This window comes from Bemisia tabaci, chromosome 9 (assembly GCF_918797505.1).
Source record: "Bemisia tabaci chromosome 9, PGI_BMITA_v3".
In the NCBI taxonomy this organism is placed as follows: Eukaryota; Metazoa; Arthropoda; class Insecta; order Hemiptera; family Aleyrodidae; genus Bemisia; species Bemisia tabaci.
This window is the reverse complement of record NC_092801.1, coordinates 35,585,903-35,607,879: the sequence shown is the minus strand read 5'-3', so window position 1 is coordinate 35,607,879 and position 21,977 is coordinate 35,585,903. Positions and strand designations below refer to the sequence as shown.

Below are 21,977 nucleotides of genomic sequence, written 5' to 3'. Positions count from 1 at the left end.
GTACGGCTCTCTTCGCTATCACGGCAGAACTATCACATTCTCCACGTTGCAATCATAGCCACCTTTTGGAGGACGAACCATCTGCCGTGATTATTTTCGGTAAATGGACAACAATGCTCGAAAACTGCTTGCAGAGAATCCTCGAGATTTTTCCCTAAGTTCGCCTGTCTGCTGGGTGACGTGGCAGCTCATCTTTCCATCGAATGATTCTTCCTCTCTCTCCTTTCCCTGCTTCAGAACCTGAGAGACTTGCCATGGGTGTACGTCAAATTCTCACTTGATTTAATTGTGAGCGTTCTGAGTGACGTAAGCAAAAAATTGCTCTACTGGCGGAGAGGAGATGGAGAGAGCGAGCTCTGACCGCAGAAATGTACGACCTCTTAAACGGATAAAAATTTGAGCGACGGTAAGTGAATTGAGAATTCACTTCAATTCGTCTTTTTTCTTTCCTCGGTCACAAACAGAAAACTTTTGACAGGCACACGAATGGCGGCGGCGGCACATTGCGGCAGTCATCCATTGCCGCAATGAGCCCGATGAAACCAAAACGCCTTCAATTTTTCGGTATGCAACACGGGCATCCGTCGAACACGAATAGTTGTATCCAGGCGTTGTGCATTAAACGCGGAAAAATTGGTGTGGCTTCTCGTCCAGAATAGGACTATGTTTTCCAACATGAAGCTCCAACAAACCTATGGTTAATCTATAATTTCCCCCTAGGTCTAGAGCAAGCTTCTTTCAACCAAAAGGATCGCTACATTTACATCTTTGACTTCTGCGACTAGTGCTTCATGATATTAATTTGGCGCTTTGTCCATTGCCCGCAGAACTAAAGTGCATTAAATGGAGAGTCCGTGACTCTTGACGAAACTGTATCCAAAGCAAACCTATACATGCCAGCGGACCGATTATTGAAATTGATAGACAAAGCTATAGACAAAGAAGACAAAAGGGATATGGAGGGAACCTATTGGTGGAAGTTGGTAGTTGCAATGGACGAAGGCAGTAGGTAATTGACTAACTAACGGCAACCCACGAGAAACCCGACAGTTAGTCCATCATTTTCTCCCTTAGTCTATAAGAATCACACCTTTCGACCAATAGGATCGCTCCATACGCTCCATAAGGCCAATCTGCCATTGGCAGATACGCCCCCTAAGCGAAAACGCGTCCCTCTGACAGATAGCAAAATAAGAAGAGAAAAAAATTACGACCGAGAATATTTTCGGAAAATTTCTTAAATGAGTAATGAAAGGTGCTTTTACGCATGATAGTGGTGAATTGAGGTCCAAGAACTACTTTCTGAAGCGTAAACACTTTTCTGTAAAATTTTCACCTTTTTGTTGACATACAGGCGCTTTATCATCCCGCTCCTTCATTCGCTATGTGTAACTCCCTTAGAAGCGATTGTCGGTTCGATTTTTAGACACACGCACCCTTTATAGAACTTTTGAGAGGCCTTTAGACATATTTCCCCCTTTTCAAAATGACTATTGATTTGGACATACCCTAGCATATCTCGGACAAACTTAACCTTAATTCATCTCGAAATTCAAAATTAAGAGGCATCTGAAGTGTATACGCGATATGTGCAACTATTCGCGCAAGATGGATGTCCACATTGCATATGAAAAATGTAAGACGCGATGGCGTGAGTTGTGAACTCGCATAGCTCCATGCTACTAGTTAAAAGCATCATTACGAATAAGACAGACGGAAACAAACACAATATAGAAAGACAGCGAGGGAAAGGATGAACGTTAACGACAGCGCAGAGATACAACTATTCGTACTTGATGGACGTCCGTGCTGCATCTAAAAAAATGAAGGCGCGATAACGCGAAGCGTGAGCTCTCAATGCTCTGCTATATGCTGTCATTGAGGTGTCGCTCAGATTCGGAAGAAAAGTTAAAGAAGAGACCCGAACACATCTCTCCTACCTTCTTCTGTGTTACTCACGTAGTGCTTGAAGCACAATTACGAATAAGATAAACGCAAACAAACACAATATGGAAAAATAAAGCGAGGGAAAGGATGAACGCTAACGACGGCGCAGAGATACAACTATTCGTACTCGATGGACGTCCGTGCTGCATCTGAAAAATTGAAGGCGCGATAACGCGAAGCGTGAGGTCTCGATGCCCTGCTATATACTGCCAATGAGGTGTTACTTAGATTTGGAAGAAAAGTTTAAAAAAAGAGGCCCGAATACGTCTTTCCTGTCTTCAGCTGTGTTGATACCCGTTCTTTCTTCTTTTTTCAGTTTCTTGTCTGATTCTTTTTTAGGGTGGATTTGAAGACCCACGTCTTAGACTCGTGTAAACCGCAGCACTAGCTCGGTTCTTTTGGAAATAATGGTGCTTGGATACGTCCTAGTGACTTTAATTTTTTGTTTCCTAAATTTCAGAAGTCTGTCGGTTACTTCAATACGTTCAATTTTGCAAGTTCTACTCCTTACGATAATTACTTAATAAACTTTGAACCTGAAAATAGCGTAAACGTGTGCTGCTTTGCCAAAATTTTCTCAACCTCTCTCTTCGTAGGGGATGCCCCACCGGAAAATATCACATTACACCCCTTCCACCGGCCAAGGGTCTGCACCCTCAGATGCGAGCCAGTCCGACCCTGGCGGGTCGTAGCTTTCTTATAAATGGATGAATCAGTAACGTGGAAACTCGGCAACAGTGGAGTCGGATGGAAAAATCACTGAGCGCCGGGGGAGACAACAGAGCTCGATTCCGATGTAAATTTCGATCCGCATGATTGTAAATCCAATTCGAAATTTAAGAGTTCGCGCGAGGGCGAATATCCTAAATGTTGCCAAATTATCGTGCTTAAATTATTTTCCCGCCGCAAGGGCTATCTCGGATCGTCACCAGGATTCATCGGTGGCGCGTTTCAGAATTTTCTGATTTGTAACGAATCCAAAGGTGGAACTAGGATCTAAAGCCCACACTCTTAAAAAAAAATTACAAGAAAAATCACTTTTGATTCCATCGCACCTTTGCTTGGACAAAAAGGAATTTTGCCTATATCGAGAGGCTTGGCTCTCGATGCATAAGCAAAAATCCTATCGAATCAAGAGTATGTTTTCTGGTCAAATTTTTTAAGAGTACATTTTAATGCCAAATTTGGCTGGCAAAGCTGTAAAAGATATGTGGTAAATGATATATCAAACGAGCTAAAAGCCAAAAAATAAAATAATAATTCGGCGTATTCAACTACCAAGAAACCTGAAGAAATGCCCCTACCTCAGAAATGTTTTTGTGAGTTGTATTTTCATCATTCACTTGTTGTGTTAATATCGTGTAGGTAGTTGGAAACACTGAATTATTGTTTTATTTTTTGGGCTCCAGCTCGTTTGATTTATCGTCTCTCATGTTTTTTAAGAGTCTGGACTGTAATGAAGCTAACTCATTGTGTCGAAAACCCCAAAATAAGTGAGATTTTGGGGAATTTTGGGGGAAAACGTGATTTTCCGCCATTTTTTCAAGATGGCGGCAATTTCCGGGCAAAATTTTTGTTGGCAAACATCAGATTCGGATTCAGCGACCAAAATTACATAGGAATCCGTCTTACTTTTTTCTCCTCAGATTTTCGCAAAATAAAATGTCAGATTGACCGGACTATTGAGGTTATGACGAAGACAGCAATCGGCAATTTCCACTCCCCGCCCGCCTACCGAACGACCGCTCCATGTGTGTTACGTTTTTTCGCAGGCCACCACCAATTTATAGTTCCTATATCGTTGGTATAAAGGGACTCTAGCTTTTCCTTTTCCCAGCAAAAGCTGACGTCACTGCAAAGGATTCTAGGAACGGGGGGGGGGGGGGGGTAAGAGGCGAGGAGGTGACAGAGGCAATCGTAATTATTCTGCCGCCAACCATCGTTTATCATCACATCCCACTCACGCTTTTAACGCCTCCTCCCTCCACCGACCCCAATCAGGTTGCGTCTTCGGAATTATTGTTAGATTGGGTTTTTTTTATGGAGCCTCCGAGGCTTCGACTTCCACCCATCCGTTCCGTAAATCCCTTCGACCCTGTCTCGCACAAACGACGTATCCGAATTAGTAATCGCGATTGGATTTACGCGGTTCTTCTTGGGGCAGACTGAGGGGGATAATCCGGGTAAATTAACGCGGATCCGATATCGATGCCGAAACGAGGCCTTTGACTTCGCAAGCACTAAAAAAAAATCTCGATGTATTTACTAAGAAAAGGGTAAAATTACCAAGAATTCAGGATTCTATTTGATCCCAGTTTTTTCTTGGTAAAATTATCATTTATGGAGTTGGTAATTTTACTGGACCCCGGTAAAAACGCCAATATTTTTTATCGACTGTGGTAGAATTATCGAGATAAAATGGCAAAGTTACCAGGAATTGATTACCAATAAAAGTGGTATTGAAGAAGAAGAAAAAAAAAACACTAAGAAGTGGCCCGAAACTGTATGTAACAAGGTGGAGAAATGGTGCTGGGTCCACACCATTCCGCGGGGAAATCAAAGCCAAGGAGTTCCAAAAATTAAATTAGAGTCAAAATTAATTTTTTGAGCTCTAATGCGCACCAGTACGAAACTGAGGGTACGAAAATTAGAGCTCAAAAAATTAATTTTGACTCTAATTTTAATTTTTGGAACTCCTTGGCTTTGATTTCCCCGCGAAATGGTGTGAACCCAGCAGCATTTCTCCACCTTGTTAAAAGTGGTATTCTTACCTGAAAAAACAGTAAAAATACCGGTTTTTAGGTTAGCTACCAGTCTGTCTTGGAAAAATTACCGAAATAATTGGTAAAAAAAGTGAGATGATAAAGGTACCAACGGACCTTGGTAAAAACGCCGAGAATTTTTTTTCAGTGAGCAACGATGACAGACGACTTGAATATTCTGCCGTGCTTAGGAAGAACGCCGTATGAACATTCGATAGTTGCCAAATTTCCCTCGATAAAACATGAATTTTTGACGACATTTACGCACATTTTTCTTTGGAATCTTCAGATATTTTAGATTGAATTGCGTACAAAATAGTCTGAAAATTTTGGAAAAGAATATTCACAATTTTCCCAGTAAAGTCGGTTTTTATCGAAGGAAACTTGGCAACGTCTGAAGGCTCATACGGCGTTCTTCCTTAGCATGGCAGCATTAGACGACTTCGTCACCTTTCGGCTAAGGTATCACAAGCGCCATGCGAAATCAAAATATCGAGTGCGAAATCAAAATTTCCGCCGCCATTTTACTTTTTTACAGAGAAATTAATTGAATTGGATCTGTTTAAAAATGTCATTAAAATTTATCGGCAGCACAAAAAAAAATGGAGTGAAATTTTCGGACAGCTGCGTTGAATCTGTTCGAAAAGTTCACTGGATTTCATCGCCAGCATACGTAGGAAATTCAGTAAATTTTCAGACAGCTTCGTTGAAAAATTTCTCTGTTAAAAAAATAAATGACAGTGGAATTTTGAATGCGCATGGCGCCTGTGATAATTTGGCCGGAAGGTGACAACTTTATTTTCTGTAGTAGGTTTTCTACACAATAAAATCAAAGTGTCTCGAATTCTGAACCATGCTCTTTTCCTGTTTGCCCCTGCTTTCCCCTGATGGGAAATCGAAGTTTTCTCCCTTTTTTCCGGGAGAGGCGGGCTTACTTTAAAGTAAGGTTAGTACTAAGGTAAGTTACTTACAGTGGCGGGTAAATTTGAAAAATTAAGACATTTTGTTCTTATGATATTTTTGGTGCGGCAACTACTTTCTGAAGTATCGGACACGGTAGATCCAACGCTGAACTCATGCAAGTTGAAATCTCTAGTCATAGTGGCGCAAACTGGATACAGAAATTCTGCTCAAATGAGTTAAATTCTATTCATATAAGTTGAAATTCTATTCATATGAGTTGAAATTCTATTCATATGACTTTGACTTTCTACTCATTTGTGCTCACCATTTTTAGCAGGGACTCGCCTCTTGTCCACTCTTAAAAATTCAAAAATAAAAACACGATTCGTCGAACGTCAAACAACCCATTTCGTTTTTTATTCGGAGCAGAGGTTAGCATCGCATTCTAAAAGTAAACCAGATCCATTCGCGAATATTCGTTAAAAATGTGTAAGAGAGGTAAAGAGGAGGAAAGAGAGAGAGGAGGGGGGGAGAGAGAGAGGAGGGGGGAGAGAGAGAAAATCAGGGAACAAAACCCCCAGTTTAAAAGGATCACAAATCGCTCTGACTCTCCGCTCGCAAAAGCTCCATAACTGAGATCGAATATAGCAACCATCAAAATTGCTTTGATCTGGGCTGCTGATTGAGGTCGCTCGAATCTGGATCGGCTTTATCCCCTTTTTGTCGCTCTCGGCGTAAAGACGTACCTCCGTTTCCTCATGATCCCAGGAGAGTATTAACTAATACGGGGAGGAGGGGCCAAGTGAAAATCGAGATACGTGCTTTCGTCAAAAGAGAGCATTTTCTGCTCAGCTTTTCAGAGCGCGGGATTTCTACCAACGTCCAATAACGTGAAGGATCTGCGCTATTGTCGACAGCGGCGTGGCGTGTTCTGCGATATATCGATTGATCTGTCATTTAAAGCTATGGAAATACATCGATAAATAGGGTGTTTGTAATGAACACCTTAATAATCGATTCTTCACCACACCTTCAAATGGGAAAATTATGATAATCGATCATTAACGCCTCACCACTGATAGTCGATTGTGGAACGCGCAAGCTTTGCGCACTATACAGGGTTTCCTAGGGTTCAAGGTTGCCAGATTGTGCAATGCATTTTGGTTATTTTAAAGGGGTTTAAATGGGGGATAACGCAGATTTTTCAGCACTGACTGGGGACAATACAAGGGCTTAAAGGCCATACTGCAGGGGCGGGCGTGTTCGATGGTGCCTTGCTAAGGAAAATCGACGTATGAGTCTTCAGGCGTTGCCAAATTTCCTCTGTTTAAATGAGAGTTTAGAGAGAAATCTGTGCATATTTTTACTCCAATTCTTCAGAGATTTGTATTCGCAATCAGATCTAAATTATCTGAGAATTCGATGAGAAAATAATATAACCGCTCCTTATGGTGAGTCGTCTAGGTTTCTGACGTGGTCAAATTGACATGCGATATATCGTAAGGAGTATGTAAAAAATCTCGGCGGATTTTGAATTTTTAGTCCAAATAATAAGGACGCGATAGAACTCGCGCGCGCGCATGAGCCTAAAGAATCATTATAAACCCAAAAACTGGCAAGATTCAGAGAAATGAAGCATCCTTTGTCATCCTTTGTGGAGGATAAACCTCGCATTCGATACAGAAATCAATAACTCCTCCGCGTCATTTTTTGGCTAAAAATTCAAAATCTGCCGAGATATTTGACATAATCCATGCTGTATATTGCATGCCACTTCGACCGCATCAGATACCTTGAGAAATCACCTTAAAATTAAATATTTTGTGGGAGAAAATTCAGCAACTCTTGAAGGCTAACACGAATGTTTTCCTAAGCACGGCACAGCATGGACCAAACTAAAATTTCCTCGCCTGAACACAATTTTCCAGAAGTTTCCTCAATCGGGGCGTTCTTCCGGAATTTTGGCGATGGTTACAGACCAGAACTCATAAAAACAGGCTAATTCCTGTGATTTTTGGCGCTGAATCATCAATGGTCGCAAAAATATGTACCTACGTTTCTAGTTAGACGGGGCTTAAAGAGGCGGCCAAATTTTTTATATCCAGAAAAATCCAAGGTCCCCCTAAAATCCCTCTGTTACTAGAAACGCGCGCCCAAATTTTTTTGGCAATGGATGCCAATCCGCAGCACTAAAATCATAGGAGTTAGGTACTCATTTATCATGATTTTTTATCTATGACTGTCGCCAAAATTCTGAGAAAAACTATGATTTCTTCCAAATTTAAGGGGAGCATATCTGAATGATTGGGGACACTCCAGGGAAAAACTTGATTTTGACCTGTGGAACCCAGGGCCGGATTTTCCTACTTGCCGCCCATGGGCCGGATTTTCCTACTTGCCGCCCATGGGCCGCCTGTATTTTGCTGCCCCCTACTCATTCGTTTTGAAACATCAGTAAAAACCATCAAGTGAACGTGCCAGCGGTGGAGGGGTGCACGCGTTTACTCGTGTTGAACACATTTTTTGGGAAAGCCCTGTCAACACTACTAGCAAAAGGTCACGGAACTTTGCGCGAAAGTCAAGTTTCGTGATCCTATCTCTAATGGACAAGGCCGCCCATTCATAAGAAATAAACGAAAAAATTATGAAAGAACAAACACAAAATTTGGTTTAATGATTTTAACTTCCGCCGCCGCGCCGCGCCGGCCGCACCGTGTTTGGCGCAATGCGTGAAGTATTCACGCAGTCTTGTAGGCGCCATGCGTTTCATGCTGACCGCCTGTGTTTGGCGCAATGCGTGAAGTATTCATGCATTCTTGTAGGCGCTATCCGTTTCACGCTGTGTAATAACCGCACTGTGTTTGATGCAATGCGTGAAGTATTCGTGCAGTCTTGTAGGCGCTAATACGTGTTACATGCCGATTGCCGCGCCGAGGGCTTCTCCTTTTCATTTCCAGTCCTCGTCATCATTTCTCCCTAAGTCGCGCCGTTCCAAGCCAAATTGCGTGTTTGGTATCTCTCTTAACTCGACTAATTAAAGGTGCTATTCTAGGTGGCGGTAGCCATCCCGGCCCAATCCTAAAAACTCCCCCTAAAAAATGACGAGACAAAAAAAAAAAAAAAAAAAAAAAAAAAAAAAAAAAAAAAAAAAAAAAAAAGATGGGTGGCTGCTGCCTAACTAGGTTTACACGAAACAACGCGACCGGGCTTTTCTGCACGGTTTGCGGTCCATTAAGCTCTCCTACTAATTAAGTCGTAGAGTAAACCCCAAAAACCCTATAATATTTGGGTAGAGTATGCTCAGCTCTACTCGTAATGACCACCCTTTTTAAGTTTAGGTAAATATTAAAAAAGTTATTAAGCTTTAACGACAAATTTTGGACCCCAAGACATGACGATGAAGGAATTGACCAATCGCTGAGCAGAAGAGCAGATTCGGGGCAGATTCGAGGCCCGCGAAACGCCGAGTGCCCGTTGTGACTTCTCAATCGACCTACAGCTATAACCGTAGAAAAAAACCCTATAAAACTATAGATATTTGAAATCTGTGGTTTACAATGCAGCCCGCTTTTTTTGCAGAATTGAAAGTAATGAGGTATAAGGGAGAACGATTGATAATTATGTCGGTTTATTGACATTTTGATAGTCAACCTGTAGTCACGGCTGTGGAGGTAAGGGTAGCATGAAACCCATCAAACTGGGTATAATTAGAATCTGTAAACTCCAAGGATTAAACCTTTGAAAAGTTTGCGAACTTATATGGGCGTCGAAAGGAGAATTTATTGAATCTCTTGTATCACTAAAAGACGACAAAATTAGAAATTACTATACTCTCAGGAAATGAGAGATTTTGTAGCCTTTTCTCGTTTGTATAATTCTTTTTTTCTAAATCCGATTTTTTTTCATACCTACATTTAAAAAAATTGCAAAATTTGCCGCCCCCTAGATTTGCCGCCATGGGCCGCGGCCCATGTGACCACCCCCTTAATCCGGCCCTGGAGGAACCAATCTCCACAGTTTGACGATTAAGCCTGAGACACCCTTCAAAAAAGAGAGGGAGACTCTTACTAAAAAAATCATAGCATTTATCTCCATTGAGTCTATGCTACAGCAGACAGAGAATGTCATGGTGAGTTGTGAACATACCTCTAAATCACAGGATTTCTCAGGAAAATTGTTAAGTATAACTAATGATTTTGTTCGTTTAAACGCTATCGGTTCAATTGAATCTGGCGGAGGGTACTGTTCATGTCATCATCAGGGGCGTAGCTAGGAAATTTCTCTGGGGGGGGGGGGGGCATGGGACCATCTCTCGTGGTGAAGAGAGCGGGGGGGGGGGGGTGAGGAATGGAGGATCCCTTTTTTCTGGGGGGGGGGGGCACGAGATTTCTGGGGGGGGCAAGACCCCCCTAGCTACGCCCATGGTCATCATTCAACAGCATAATATGACGAAAGGACAAATGATTTACATGTCAACATATTAAATATTTCTAAAGTATTTTATTAGTCCCCTTGAAGCTCCGATGATCCAAAAGTAATTACTGGTATTTCAAAAAGCTATTTTATAGCAAGTAAATTTCAAAGTTTAAAGTAAATTCCTGGTCTTCGACGTAAATAGCCTGGTTGCTGATCGTCGTAATAAATTAACTAAGTAGCTATTTTATTTGTCAAGTGATTTTCTCTTTGCTTGTACTCATTCTTATGTTATTCAATCTGCTTAACATATAGTTTATTCGGGAAGACTTATGCTAATAATTGGTTTAATTATTTAGATTAGTCTCTGCCCTTTTCATTTTTAGGTAATTTCTATTTTTAACCAACTTTATTTGTTTTCTTTAAATATCTTATCTAGTTTAATAAAGTCAATTGTAGTTGATATACATCACGCATTTAAAAAAGGTAGGGAGAGGGATATTTTAGTTTAAATCTCATTTCTGCGGGAGATAGATGATAATTAGCCATGTTTACTTTTTTTCCTGAGATTGAATTTTTTCCAAAATTTCAATGAGGACTTTTTTGAGGGGGTGTCTTTCCATTCGGGATGAAGAGCTTTTGTCACACACCAATTTAATGTTTTCCTTGTTTTGTGCGGTATTCCCGGTCCCTGAAAATGAAAGACATTGGTGAAAATTAGTTTGTCCCTGAAAGAAGGGACATTCGTATTGAAAAAATAAAAATTGAAAAATTGTTGTTACTGCTATGGGGAGTACTCTCTGAAAATGTCACCACAAACACAACTACATTTTAAACCAAACCGGGACAGTGATGAAACGCAAACGCAAACTCAAATGCCGATTTCTTCACCTCACTTGAGCCTAATTTTGCAATTGAACCACAATTACTGGCTCAGATTAAAAACAACGTATGTACCATTAGTTTCCCTATAGACATATATGTGTTTTTACGATTGATCTAGAAATCGTAGCTCCTAATTTTTGCAAACTTCAGCTAGAGCCAAAAGAAGGGTTTTTTCTTGTTGAACATGGCTCAAATATTGTAATAAGCGCATCGAGAAACTCTGGAATATTTAGTTTACCGCTTCAAAAACGATACTCGCGGCACAGGTGAAAATTTTGAAAGAGGAGTCGTACCATTGCGCCTTCGCCTCGCGCACTGGGGTGCCACGCAATATTCAACATGCTGACGCTTCCGCAAGCAAATCGTGAGAAAGCGCCATGGTCTTTATCTGAAGTAAAATTTAAGTATGAACAAGCTCAGTGGATCGAGTCAATCAGAGAGGTTGGATATGCAATTTTTTAGTAAAATCGCAAATTTTGGTGTTTATTTCGTCACATTTTACATTTCAAGGGGTTCTTCATGTAGAAATTTTCACGAGAAAACAAATGGAACAAATTTTAGAACCTCAAAGTTTTGTATAAACGTAGTTAAAAGCGTTTAAAGTTTTCAAATTTTGCCCGATCTCTCCTATTGACGCGATCCACTGTGCGCAGGTCGATAAGATCCCACCTCGTCACGCGTGTTTTGGCGAGTCGACTTCGGCCATATTAGCGGCTCTGGTGCTTGCACTAGAGCTGCTATTCCGGACGGTCCCAGCTGGGAGTATCAATGGACCATGTTACATTGGAGAGACCGCGCGTTGGTTGATGGGAATCGGCGCCATTTTCGACTATGTACCTTGTCATGACTTTATTTTATTGCATATTGTTTTATTGTTAGCCAATGCTATGTTGTGTAGTGTATTTTTGGAATCATGGTGATACAGTCAATAATTCAAAACTTGTCTGTGCTTTAATCTCGTGATGGAAAAAATGTACTTTACGTTCAAAATTTGAAATTTTGAATTTTAAAGTTTTCGCGGTTTTTTGGAAGAATGCAGTGGTTGGAGCTTCCTAGGCATATTACTCGATATCAGCTGATAGCAAACAAAGGTTACCAAGGAAACCGTAAACGTTTAACAACTATCGTGGCCATCGGGGCGAATTTTTATTGTTCCCTATCACAAGATACGCCTTTTTCCGGCGTTGGCAAGTTCACCCGAAATTTTTCGCGCGCGCTACAGCGTTGCCAAGTTGAAAACAGGCAAATTTTTGCAGCCTCGCTAAACGACTTATCAACCATGCATTCCAAAGTTTCTTATCACAGGGCTGTGAAAATATACAATCTAATAAATACAAAATAACCAAATTTCTAAAAAGACAAAATTTCAGTTAGAGTCAGTTTTCAGTCTTATTGTTGCACAAACTAGTTATTTGACAAAAAAAAAGATGATCACTCAATTGAAAGAAATTGGCGCCCAATCACAACGACAAGTTAAAATAAAAAAAATGTGAAAGAGATTTTTTAGGATGCGGACCTCTAAAGAGCCTTCAAAATTAAAAGTATACAACAAGTGATAGTGCCATGCATTCTGCATATCAAGGGCCAATACACATTTATACACCGCTTTGTAAATCTGCTAATTACAAAACATGAATCGACAGTTGTCGGATTGTACATCAATGACACAATGTGTCTAGGCTCTCATTCTTGACTACAACTACCGTCGCCAGAGCCGCTTTCCGACGCGAATGCGTTGAAGCTTACTGCTTGTTGAATATTGCGTAGCACCCTAAAGCTCAAGGAGTGGGAGTGGGTGGAGCAACTCCTATTATTGTGCTCATCTGTGTTGTAATACCGTTTTTGAAGTGGAAAGCTTAAAAATTGCATATTTCTTACGCAAATTGTGAACTTACACTGAAAAAAAATTCTCGGCGTTTTTACCAAGGTCCGTTGGGACCTTTACCATCTCACTTTTTTTTACCAATTATTGGTAATTTTACCAAGACAGACTGGTAAGCTTACCTAAAAACCGGTATTTTTACTGTTTTTTCAGGTAAGAATACCACTTTTATTGGTAATCAATTCCCTAACTTTGCCATTTTATCTCAGTAATTCTACCACAGTCGATAAAAAATATTGGCGTTTTTACCAAGGCACCGTAAAATTACCGAGAAAGTTCAATAATTTTACCGAGATTTCTCGGTAAAATTACAAATTCCATGAATGGTAATTTTACCAAGAAAAAACTGGGATCAAATAGAACCCTGAATTCTTGGTAATTTTACCCTTTTCTTAGTAAATACACCGAGATTTTTTTTTCAGTGTAGGAATATATTTAGGACTTTCCGGATGCGCTCATTGTGATTTTTGTGCCATTTCCGAAAATTACTCTTATTTTTGCTCTAGCTGAAGTTTGCAACAGGACCAGTCTAATTCTGTTATTATAATGTCTGACTAATGTGTATCGATGGTGTTATACGCGAAACACATATCGACGGTCTAAGTCCGTAACCACGTATCTCGGTTTGCGACGTCGGAGACTTCCTGTCATACTTTATTTTTTAAATGAAAATATACTCAACGGCAATGCTTAAAAACTGCCTTGATTTCTCTTTCCGATGCCGAAAAAATTCTGTGAAAACTTCAAGGAACGTTGTCGATTTGTTCTTCTGTAAAAAAATAAAATAGGAGCGGAGATTTTTTAAACACCGCAAACGAGAAACATGGTTGCGGACTTACGCCGTCGATATCTCGTTTGCTACTTAAGTATCCGGGTCTCTTTATTTTTTTATTTTTTTTTTTTTGCCTACATGACTTTCCAAGGGACGATGGGCATTTCGAAACTTTAGTGTTCCATCCTCAGGTCTTAAAAATGTCTGCGTTTACGAATCGCAAACGCCTCCATAAATAAAGATGAAAAATTGCACAAATAACCGTATAAATAAACTACTGGTCTAATAAATTGTCTCGCCCTAACGGATAAATCGGTGCCAGAAACTCCAAAAACCTGAGGATGGAAAATTTTCCCGAAAAAACCATAGGCGCACAGAGGAACAAGCTGAAAGAAGAAGTCGGCCATGAAATTGTTGGCTAAAATGTCTAAGTTATACGTTCATTTCGTCACAAATTCAATTTCCAAGGGTGTTTTTGAAAGCCAATTTCACGAAATACCCAATGGATCCACTCTTTAACTTCTTTGTTTTATATTTTCAAAAATATGAGCTTTCTAAGTTTCCAGATTTTGTCCAACTTCTCTCATTGACTTGCTCTAGTGTGTGGCGCGTGAAAAGTCGTACGGACGAAACACAGGAGATCGAGATACGAAGCTATTATGAAACACCCTGTTTCCTCATGGTAATGATTTTGTGGAGACTTTCGGATACATATTTGAATCTTTTGAAGCGTAAACATAAGAAATCGGGATACAAATGTGGGTATAGAAAGCTAACATTCACATATGTGCTATAGAGGAAAACGACCCAAGATAGCTGTGATGGCTCTTGAAGGATGGCAACACTGTTTTCCCTCTATTTAAATGCACTTATGTAAAAAAATCGATTCTTGGTGAGCATGGGCGTAGCTAGGGGGGTCCTGGGGGGGACGGCTGCCCCCCCCCCCCAGAAATCTCGTGGCCCCCCCTAGAAAAACGGTGTCCTCCATTCCTCACCCCACCCCTCGCTCTCTTCACCACGAGAGGTGGTCCCATGGCCCCCCCCTAGAAAAATGTCCTAGCTACGCCCCTGTTGGTGAGATAGCCTGCCTCACCTAAGATTGATATTTTTAATGTATTTAAATACAAGAAAAACGCTGCCAACTTGCAAAATTACCACCGTAAGATAGCTAGGGAGTTCTTCAAAGTTCTCTTAAAAGATAAATCACATGTGCTTGATGCGTCTGAACGTCTACTTACCGTGACCCACACTCGACAGTTATCGAACTCAAAAAACTTAGAATGACACTCGTATCTATGAATTGTTTTACAGGGACCACGATCATTTTCAGGGATGTCCATAAACTTGCCAACAGATCGGGCACAGTCTTTTCTATTTCGGTTGAAACCGATACGATGGCACGGATTATAAGTCATATACGTATGCAGTTCTCCTCGCAGTTGGGGACTAATCTACAAGGGAGCAAATAATTAAATAGATGAACATTATTCCTCGAAGTAACAAGATCGTATGGAGCTCAAAAGATTGATGTGAATTCATTCGTCTTACATTATCGGTATCACACCTCATTGGATTATTGTTCAAATACTAAGAGCTCAACCAATAGAAAGCGTTCTTTTACTTCAACCTGCCCCCAGAATGGACCACTAGACAAGGTACGAATTTCTGCATTCTGATTTATGTTTCTTAACCAAAATTTCACGTAAAACACGATGCGCCTAAAAAGAATTACCGAAATCGACTCTTTACGAAGATATTTAATGATTCTTGATGCGTGAATTCAAACCACCCGCTCATGAAAACTCAATGCTCTACGTGATTCACATCGCGCGCTAAACGTTTCAGTGGCGTGGCGTGAATAGCGATAAATCGATTGTTATGCCATTTAAACCTATGGAAAAGGATCGATAAACAGGGTGTTCGCAGCGAACACCTAAATAATCGATTCTTTACCATAGGTTTAAATGGCATAACAATCAATATCTCGCAATTCACGCCACGCCACTGATACGTTATCATGATAGTCTTTCTATAATAATGATTCTTGATGCGTGAATTTAAACCACCCGCTCATGAGAACTTGATGCTCTACGTGATTCACATCACGCGCTAAGCGTTATCATGACAGTCTCTGCGCTATAAAAATCTGGCAACGTCGATCTTGACGCTTTGGCTCAGCTATAGCAAATTGCTTATAGTTTGAACAACATGGTGGGAAATGAACATTGCTCGATTGAGAAGCTTGCTGAGACCGTTGTAGTGCGCGATTTGACTCACGTAGAGCTTTGAGTTTCTTGTGAGCGGGCTGCGGGCAGTTCAAATTCCTCGTAACCAGTGTGAAATAAAAACGTTAATATCTTGGTTAGGAGTTGGTTTCATTAATTTTCGTTGCGCGAATCGTGTTTTACGTAAAATTTTGATCAAGAAACATGTATCAGATTGCTTGAATTCGTACCTTGTCTGGTGGTCCACTCTAGTATACCTACAAGTCAGTGGCGAGGTGTGCTTTGCGATTTATCAATCGATACGCCACTCAAACCTATGAAAAAAGATCGATTATTAGGGTGTTCGCAGCGAACACCTTAGTAATCGATTCTTCACCATGGCTTCAAATGGCGATATATCGATAGTCGATCATTCACGCCACGCCACTGCTACAAGTGGCAATACGTTCAAATGGCGCACCGGCTCGCAACAACAAGATGGCGGAGAGGGCCTTACATATTTAGAATAGATTAATCTGGGATACTTTATTTAATGCCTCTAATGTCAAAGCACGGAGGATGATAGGTAGTTGTTTTCTATAATTTATTTTTTCAACGGCAGTGTAATTTTCTTAAAATTGATAGTATCACGGAGAAAAAAACTCCGTGCATGAGACCCGAAGTTGAGGTCATATGGATCTCTGAAGTTTTCTGAAGTTTCCAACTGCCGAAGTTCAGGTCAGACTTCTGAAGGACTTCGGTATATACCGAAGGGTCCAGGTCACACATCTGAAGTACTCCGGTACATACCGAGAGCCTCAGATGTCTGACCCGAACTTCGGCAGTTGGACCTCAAATTTTCGGATGCGTGATCCGAAAACTTCAGAGATCCATATGACCTCAACTACGGGTCCCATGCACGAAGTTTTCTTCTCCTTGATAGATTGAGCGAGTTCTTTTCATCCTAACGATATGCTCATCTTCTTCGTGGAACTTAAAATCGCGTTTACACAAAAAACATCTGGGGGCGCCTCTCTAAGACGAACGTATTACAGCTTTCCCGCTTGTTTTTCATATCGTTTTAACCGTTTTTACGTAACTTTAAATTTTCATGCTCACCTCTCCTGCGATTGATGGAAAGTTGGTGCCTGAAAGACACCAGATCCAAAATCCAAGTAGCCGGACTCTCATTTCACACGACTGTCTCCAATCGAATGAAGCTGGGCGTATACTGTTCTAAAATGTGCAGGAACAACACTTTTGTCGGTGAAACTTTTAATTGAAAACCTCCAAAAAAAAAACACCTGTCTCTTTTTATAACTATGAAATTGAGGTTGGTATGACACTACACTGCCGTGCTGAGGAAGAACGCCGTATGAACATTCGAGAGTTGCCAAATTTCCTCCGATAAAAGGCTCATTTCTGAGGAAAGTTGTGAAAATATTTCCTCAGTTTTTTCATGATCTTTTTCGTGAAATTGCGAATAAAATTATCCGGAAAATTAGAAAGAATATATTTATAAGTTTACTAGGAAATTTGTGTTTAATTAAAGGAAATTTGGCGACGCCAGAAGGTTCATACGGCGTTTTTCCTTAACACGACAGTATAGGTAGCACTGCACGCAACTGCTTGCATCGTCAGCGTCAAGTCGAAACCTAAAAAAAAAATTTACCTCTCACGGCAATGACGTGCACCGTGTTTCGTCGTGCACCGGGCAAAGAAACGTAACTCCATTCCAAGGTTGCCAAATGGACTCAATTCATTCAAACTTTTACGAGGATGAGTCACTAAACCTCGTGTTTTTATTTAATATTCTGATAATACCGGGTGAGTAGATTGCCGGTAGATTATTCTGTCGTGCTAAGCAAGAACGCCGTAGATCCATCAAGATTTTCCCTCGTTTTTTGGAACTTAACACTCCATCATCATCATCATCATCATCATTAATATAAACTTCGAAGAATTTCACTTTTAAGCGACTTCACCTTTTTCTATTTCACTCGATTTTTCTATTTCACTCGGATTGTGCGATTAATGTGAATATTTTACATGGGTTTAAACTGGAAAAAGTCGTGAAAAAGGAACCTATCTGGCAACATTATAAAACAAACATTATATTTTCCTTTCAATACATATTTTTTTCATCAATGGAAATGAGAATAATTCATGCAGAGTGTGCAGACATTTCATAATCATGGGTTAAAAAACGCTGACTCCTTGTGTTTAAATCTGAGAGCCTGACACAGAGCGGAGTGGCATGCTGCCAGCGCGAAACGCGCACTGGCGCCTACAACCTAACTGGATACTTCACGCATTGCGCAATGCTTGAAGTATCCACTTAGGTTTGTAGGCGCTGGCCAACCGGCCACCACGCCGCAGCATACCACGGCGCGCGGCGTCTCTAGCAAATATTTCACAACAGAGGTGTTGCACAGTATCATACGAGATTAAAGGCGCTCCAACATATCGACGGTGAAACTACCAAACCACGTATCTCGGTTTGAGACGTCGCAGACTTCCTGTCATACTTTATTTTTTAAATGAAAAACTACTTAACGTCCAGTCTTTAAAATTTCTGTGATTTTTCCTCTTCGTGCGGAGCAAATTCTGTGAAAATTTCAAGGAATGATATTGATTTGGTCTACCTCAAAAAAATAAAATGCGAGCGTAGATTTTAAACACCGCAAACGAGATACGTGGTTTGGTAGTTTCACCGTCGATATGAAGAATGACAGGCATCTTCTAGGAGTACAGAGCTTTCCTCGCAAAATAAATCAAGATGCTACGGCACAAAAAGAGAGTTGTAGTCCGGAAACTCACTAAATCCGAGCATCCACTTGTAATGATATTTCGCATAATTTTTGAATTTCACTAGAGAAGAAAGTGACTCAATTTAGGCGGAAACATTCTTGAGCATGCCGAATTTAGTGGTTTTTACGGATTCAAACTGTAATTGTGGAAACCTTTTTTCAAAACATTTCCACATTTCCTCTGACTGGATGAGACCCAATGAAAAGTTGTCGAAAGATGATGCAAAATAAGGAAGGACCCAGGAAATTTTAGTTAATTTTTTTTTCATCATCCTTCCACAACTTATGCTTTTTCACGTCTCCTCCATGGTTTTAGTGGTTTTTACGGATTTCAACCTGAAATTTTGGAATCCTTTCCAAATTTCCTCTAACATGGATGAGAGTCAATTGAAAGTTGTGGAAAGATAATGAAAAAATTTGGTAGGACCCAAAAATTGCCCTATGTTTCTCATCCTCACACAAATTTTGTCGCTTTTTTAGAATTTTCTTCGCACAGAGAATAAAAATCATGGCAGTTTTGAAGAATTGCCGATGAGTAGTTTTCCGTTTAAAAAATAAAGTATGACAGGAAGTCTAGCGACGTCGCAAACCGAGGTATGTGATTGCCGACTTACACCGTCGATATGTATTACGATTTTTAGATGCAGTTGGGAGGAAAGATGTCGTAGGTTTATTAAAATTCGCGACTTAGGTGAACGGAATTCTTTCTGAGTTTTGGATCATTTTGCTCTATTTACATACTGTGACCAGATTCTCCCTGGCTCATTGATTTTCTCCTAGCGGAAAAAAAAGTCTCTTGCATCCAGAGTCAAGGGTCTAAAAAAATTGGACGAGGAAAAATACTCTTAATTCAATCGAATTTTTGCTTGAATCTAAAGTAAATCCGCGCTAAATTAAGAAGATCGCGGCTCTTGATTCAAACAAAAATCCGATTGAATCAAGGGTATTTTCTCTTGTCAAATTTATTAAGATTTCTGGATCCAAGAGAATCTTTTCCAGTTCTGATCTAGGTATTCCCGATTGCCCGGTTGATTTTTATCCGAAACTTGAGGCTGATCATTTTAATTTTCCTCAAATTTCTTGCATTCTCACTTAATTCCTCGGAAACTAACGCTAAGTTCCCCCGACAAGCAACAAAAATACATATATTTACTGGAAACCTGTTTTCAATGGTACAGGTGTGTCTTTCTAAGGTGTGTTTTTTCTAGGTGTGTTTTATCTGCTCCATCGCACAGTCGATCGTCAATTATTAAGAGAGGTCGGACACTAAATTTTGGACTAAAACTGCAAATTTTAATGTCTACTTCGTCACATTTTAAACTATAAGGAGTGGTACAATAAGGAAATTTTACGAGGAAACCAACGGAGCCACTTTTAGAACCTCAAAGTCTTGTGTGAACGGGAGTCATAAGCGTTTAAAGTTTCCAAATTTTGTCCGACCTCTCCTATTGACTCGATCCACTATGTGGCGCGGCGGGCAGCCGGCCAGCGCCTACAAACCTAAGTGGATACTTCAAGCATTGCGCAATGCGTGAAGTATCCCTGTAGGTTTGTAGACGCCAAAGCGCGTTCCGCGCTTGCATGACAGTACGCACAGCGTTCTTCCTTAAAACAGTGGATCAAGTCAATCATGGAGGTCGGACAGGAATTTTTTCACTAAAACTGCAAATTTTGATGTTTATTTCTTCACATTTTAAATTTCAAGGGATGCTGCTGACAGAAAATTTCACGAGGAAACCAATGGAACCACTTTTAGAACCTCAAAGTCTTGTGTGAACGGAGTTATAAGCGTTTAAAGTTTCCAAATTTTGTCCGACCTGCTCTCCTAATGACTCAATCCACTGTGCGTCGCATAAGAAACTCATATACTTAACATTCGAACTTGTATAAAAAAATGACTAATGATTTTCATGCAAGGAAGCGGCCGCTCATGGGGTCAGAGTTCCTTAGAACGAAGAGAATTGGCCTCGGGTGAGGTGAGTGTGTGCACTTGAGCAAAGTCCCCTCCCAATTAGTCTCAACAATGGAGTGCATTGTGCTTGCTCAAGTGTGTCTTGCATCATGGAGCCGTAGGTTACTAAGTTTGTCGTTCCATCCCTCGCATCCAGTGTGACGGTGCTCAGCAGATCGAGTTCATAGGAGAGGTCGGACAAAATTTGGAAACTTTGAATGCTTGTAACTCCGTTTACACAAAACTTCGAGGTTCTAAAAGTGGTTCCATTGGTTTTCTCGTAAAATTTTCTTCTGTAGGTACCCCTTGAAATTTAAAATGTGACGAAATAAACATCAAAATTTGCGGTTTCAGTCAAAAATTTCATGTCCGACCTCTAATTGAGTCGATCCACTGTGCGATGAAAGAAGCGGCTCCATGGCGAGGGTTGGGAAAAAAGAAGATGAAGAAGTTCTCTATTGAAGCCTCTAGTGAGTATGTAACATACCTATTTGTAATTTTTGAGAGAAACGAATTTTTAAAATTACCTTAAGTTGCCTGGAGTAAACAATAATGAATTGATCGAATATCTTGGTAAGTATCATGCTTAAGTTTAAATTTAAAAGATCTAGGTATAAATATAATCCTTGTTTTTTTATATCCTAAGACATGGAAACTTATCAAAATCAATCGAAAAATTACAAACACAATTTCCAAGACTACTGATACCATTATGTTACATATATATTTATTGTCCCCATAATTTCAACTATTATTAATCCATGAAAAATAAAAATATTTAACTTATGTTGCAAACATTAAAATTGAGTTCCCGGGGCTACAAAATAATTTTTTTTCCTCTTCTCTTTTTGCTCGTGCAATCTTCACTTAGAGGTGAGGTTCCGTTCAAAAGCACCAAAACTATTTTTTTTCCTCTCTCTTTTTTTAATTTTTTTAAATTTTTTTGAAATGTAATCCATCTCTCTTATTTGCTGATTTCATCTGCGAATCATCATAATTTTTTTAAAAACATTATTTTTCCATCCGTTAACGATACTTGAGATTACGATAATATTGTAGCATCAATTCGATATGAAAAACAAATTGAACGTTAAATCTCAATATTACGCTGACATTTAAACGTCAAACTTACTCGGCCAAGATTATGGTCAGTCTAATTAGGTTTCAAAAGGCAGAATTGATCCGCCAACTTCCTGTTCTTTTAATGTTAACTTTCAAAGTTTTGATTATATACGGCCCAGGGCCGGATTTTCCTACTTGCCGCCCATGGGCCGCCTGTATTTTGCCGCCCCCTTCTCATTCGTTTTGAAACATCAATAAAAACCATCAAGTGAACGTGCCAACGGGTGAGGGGTGCATAAGACGCGTTTACTCGTGTTGAACACATTTTTTGGGAAAGCCCTGTCAACACTACTAGCAAAAGGTCACGGAACTTTGCGCGAAAGTCA

General features: G+C 40.2%; 1 protein-coding gene across 1 annotated transcript; it reads right to left on the bottom strand.

The window, feature by feature from the left end:
* Window positions 1-10,092: 10,092 nt before the first annotated feature.
* On the bottom strand, window positions 10,093-17,018 carry LOC109036072 (uncharacterized). The gene is made up of 3 exons (XM_019049995.2): window positions 16,888-17,018; window positions 14,803-15,015; window positions 10,093-10,716 (listed from the first exon to the last, which is right to left on the bottom strand). Exons 1-3 carry the CDS (start codon window positions 16,957-16,959, stop codon window positions 10,567-10,569), a joined length of 435 nt encoding a protein of 144 aa, XP_018905540.2. The 5' UTR covers window positions 16,960-17,018; the 3' UTR covers window positions 10,093-10,566.
* Window positions 17,019-21,977: the final 4,959 nt, after the last annotated feature.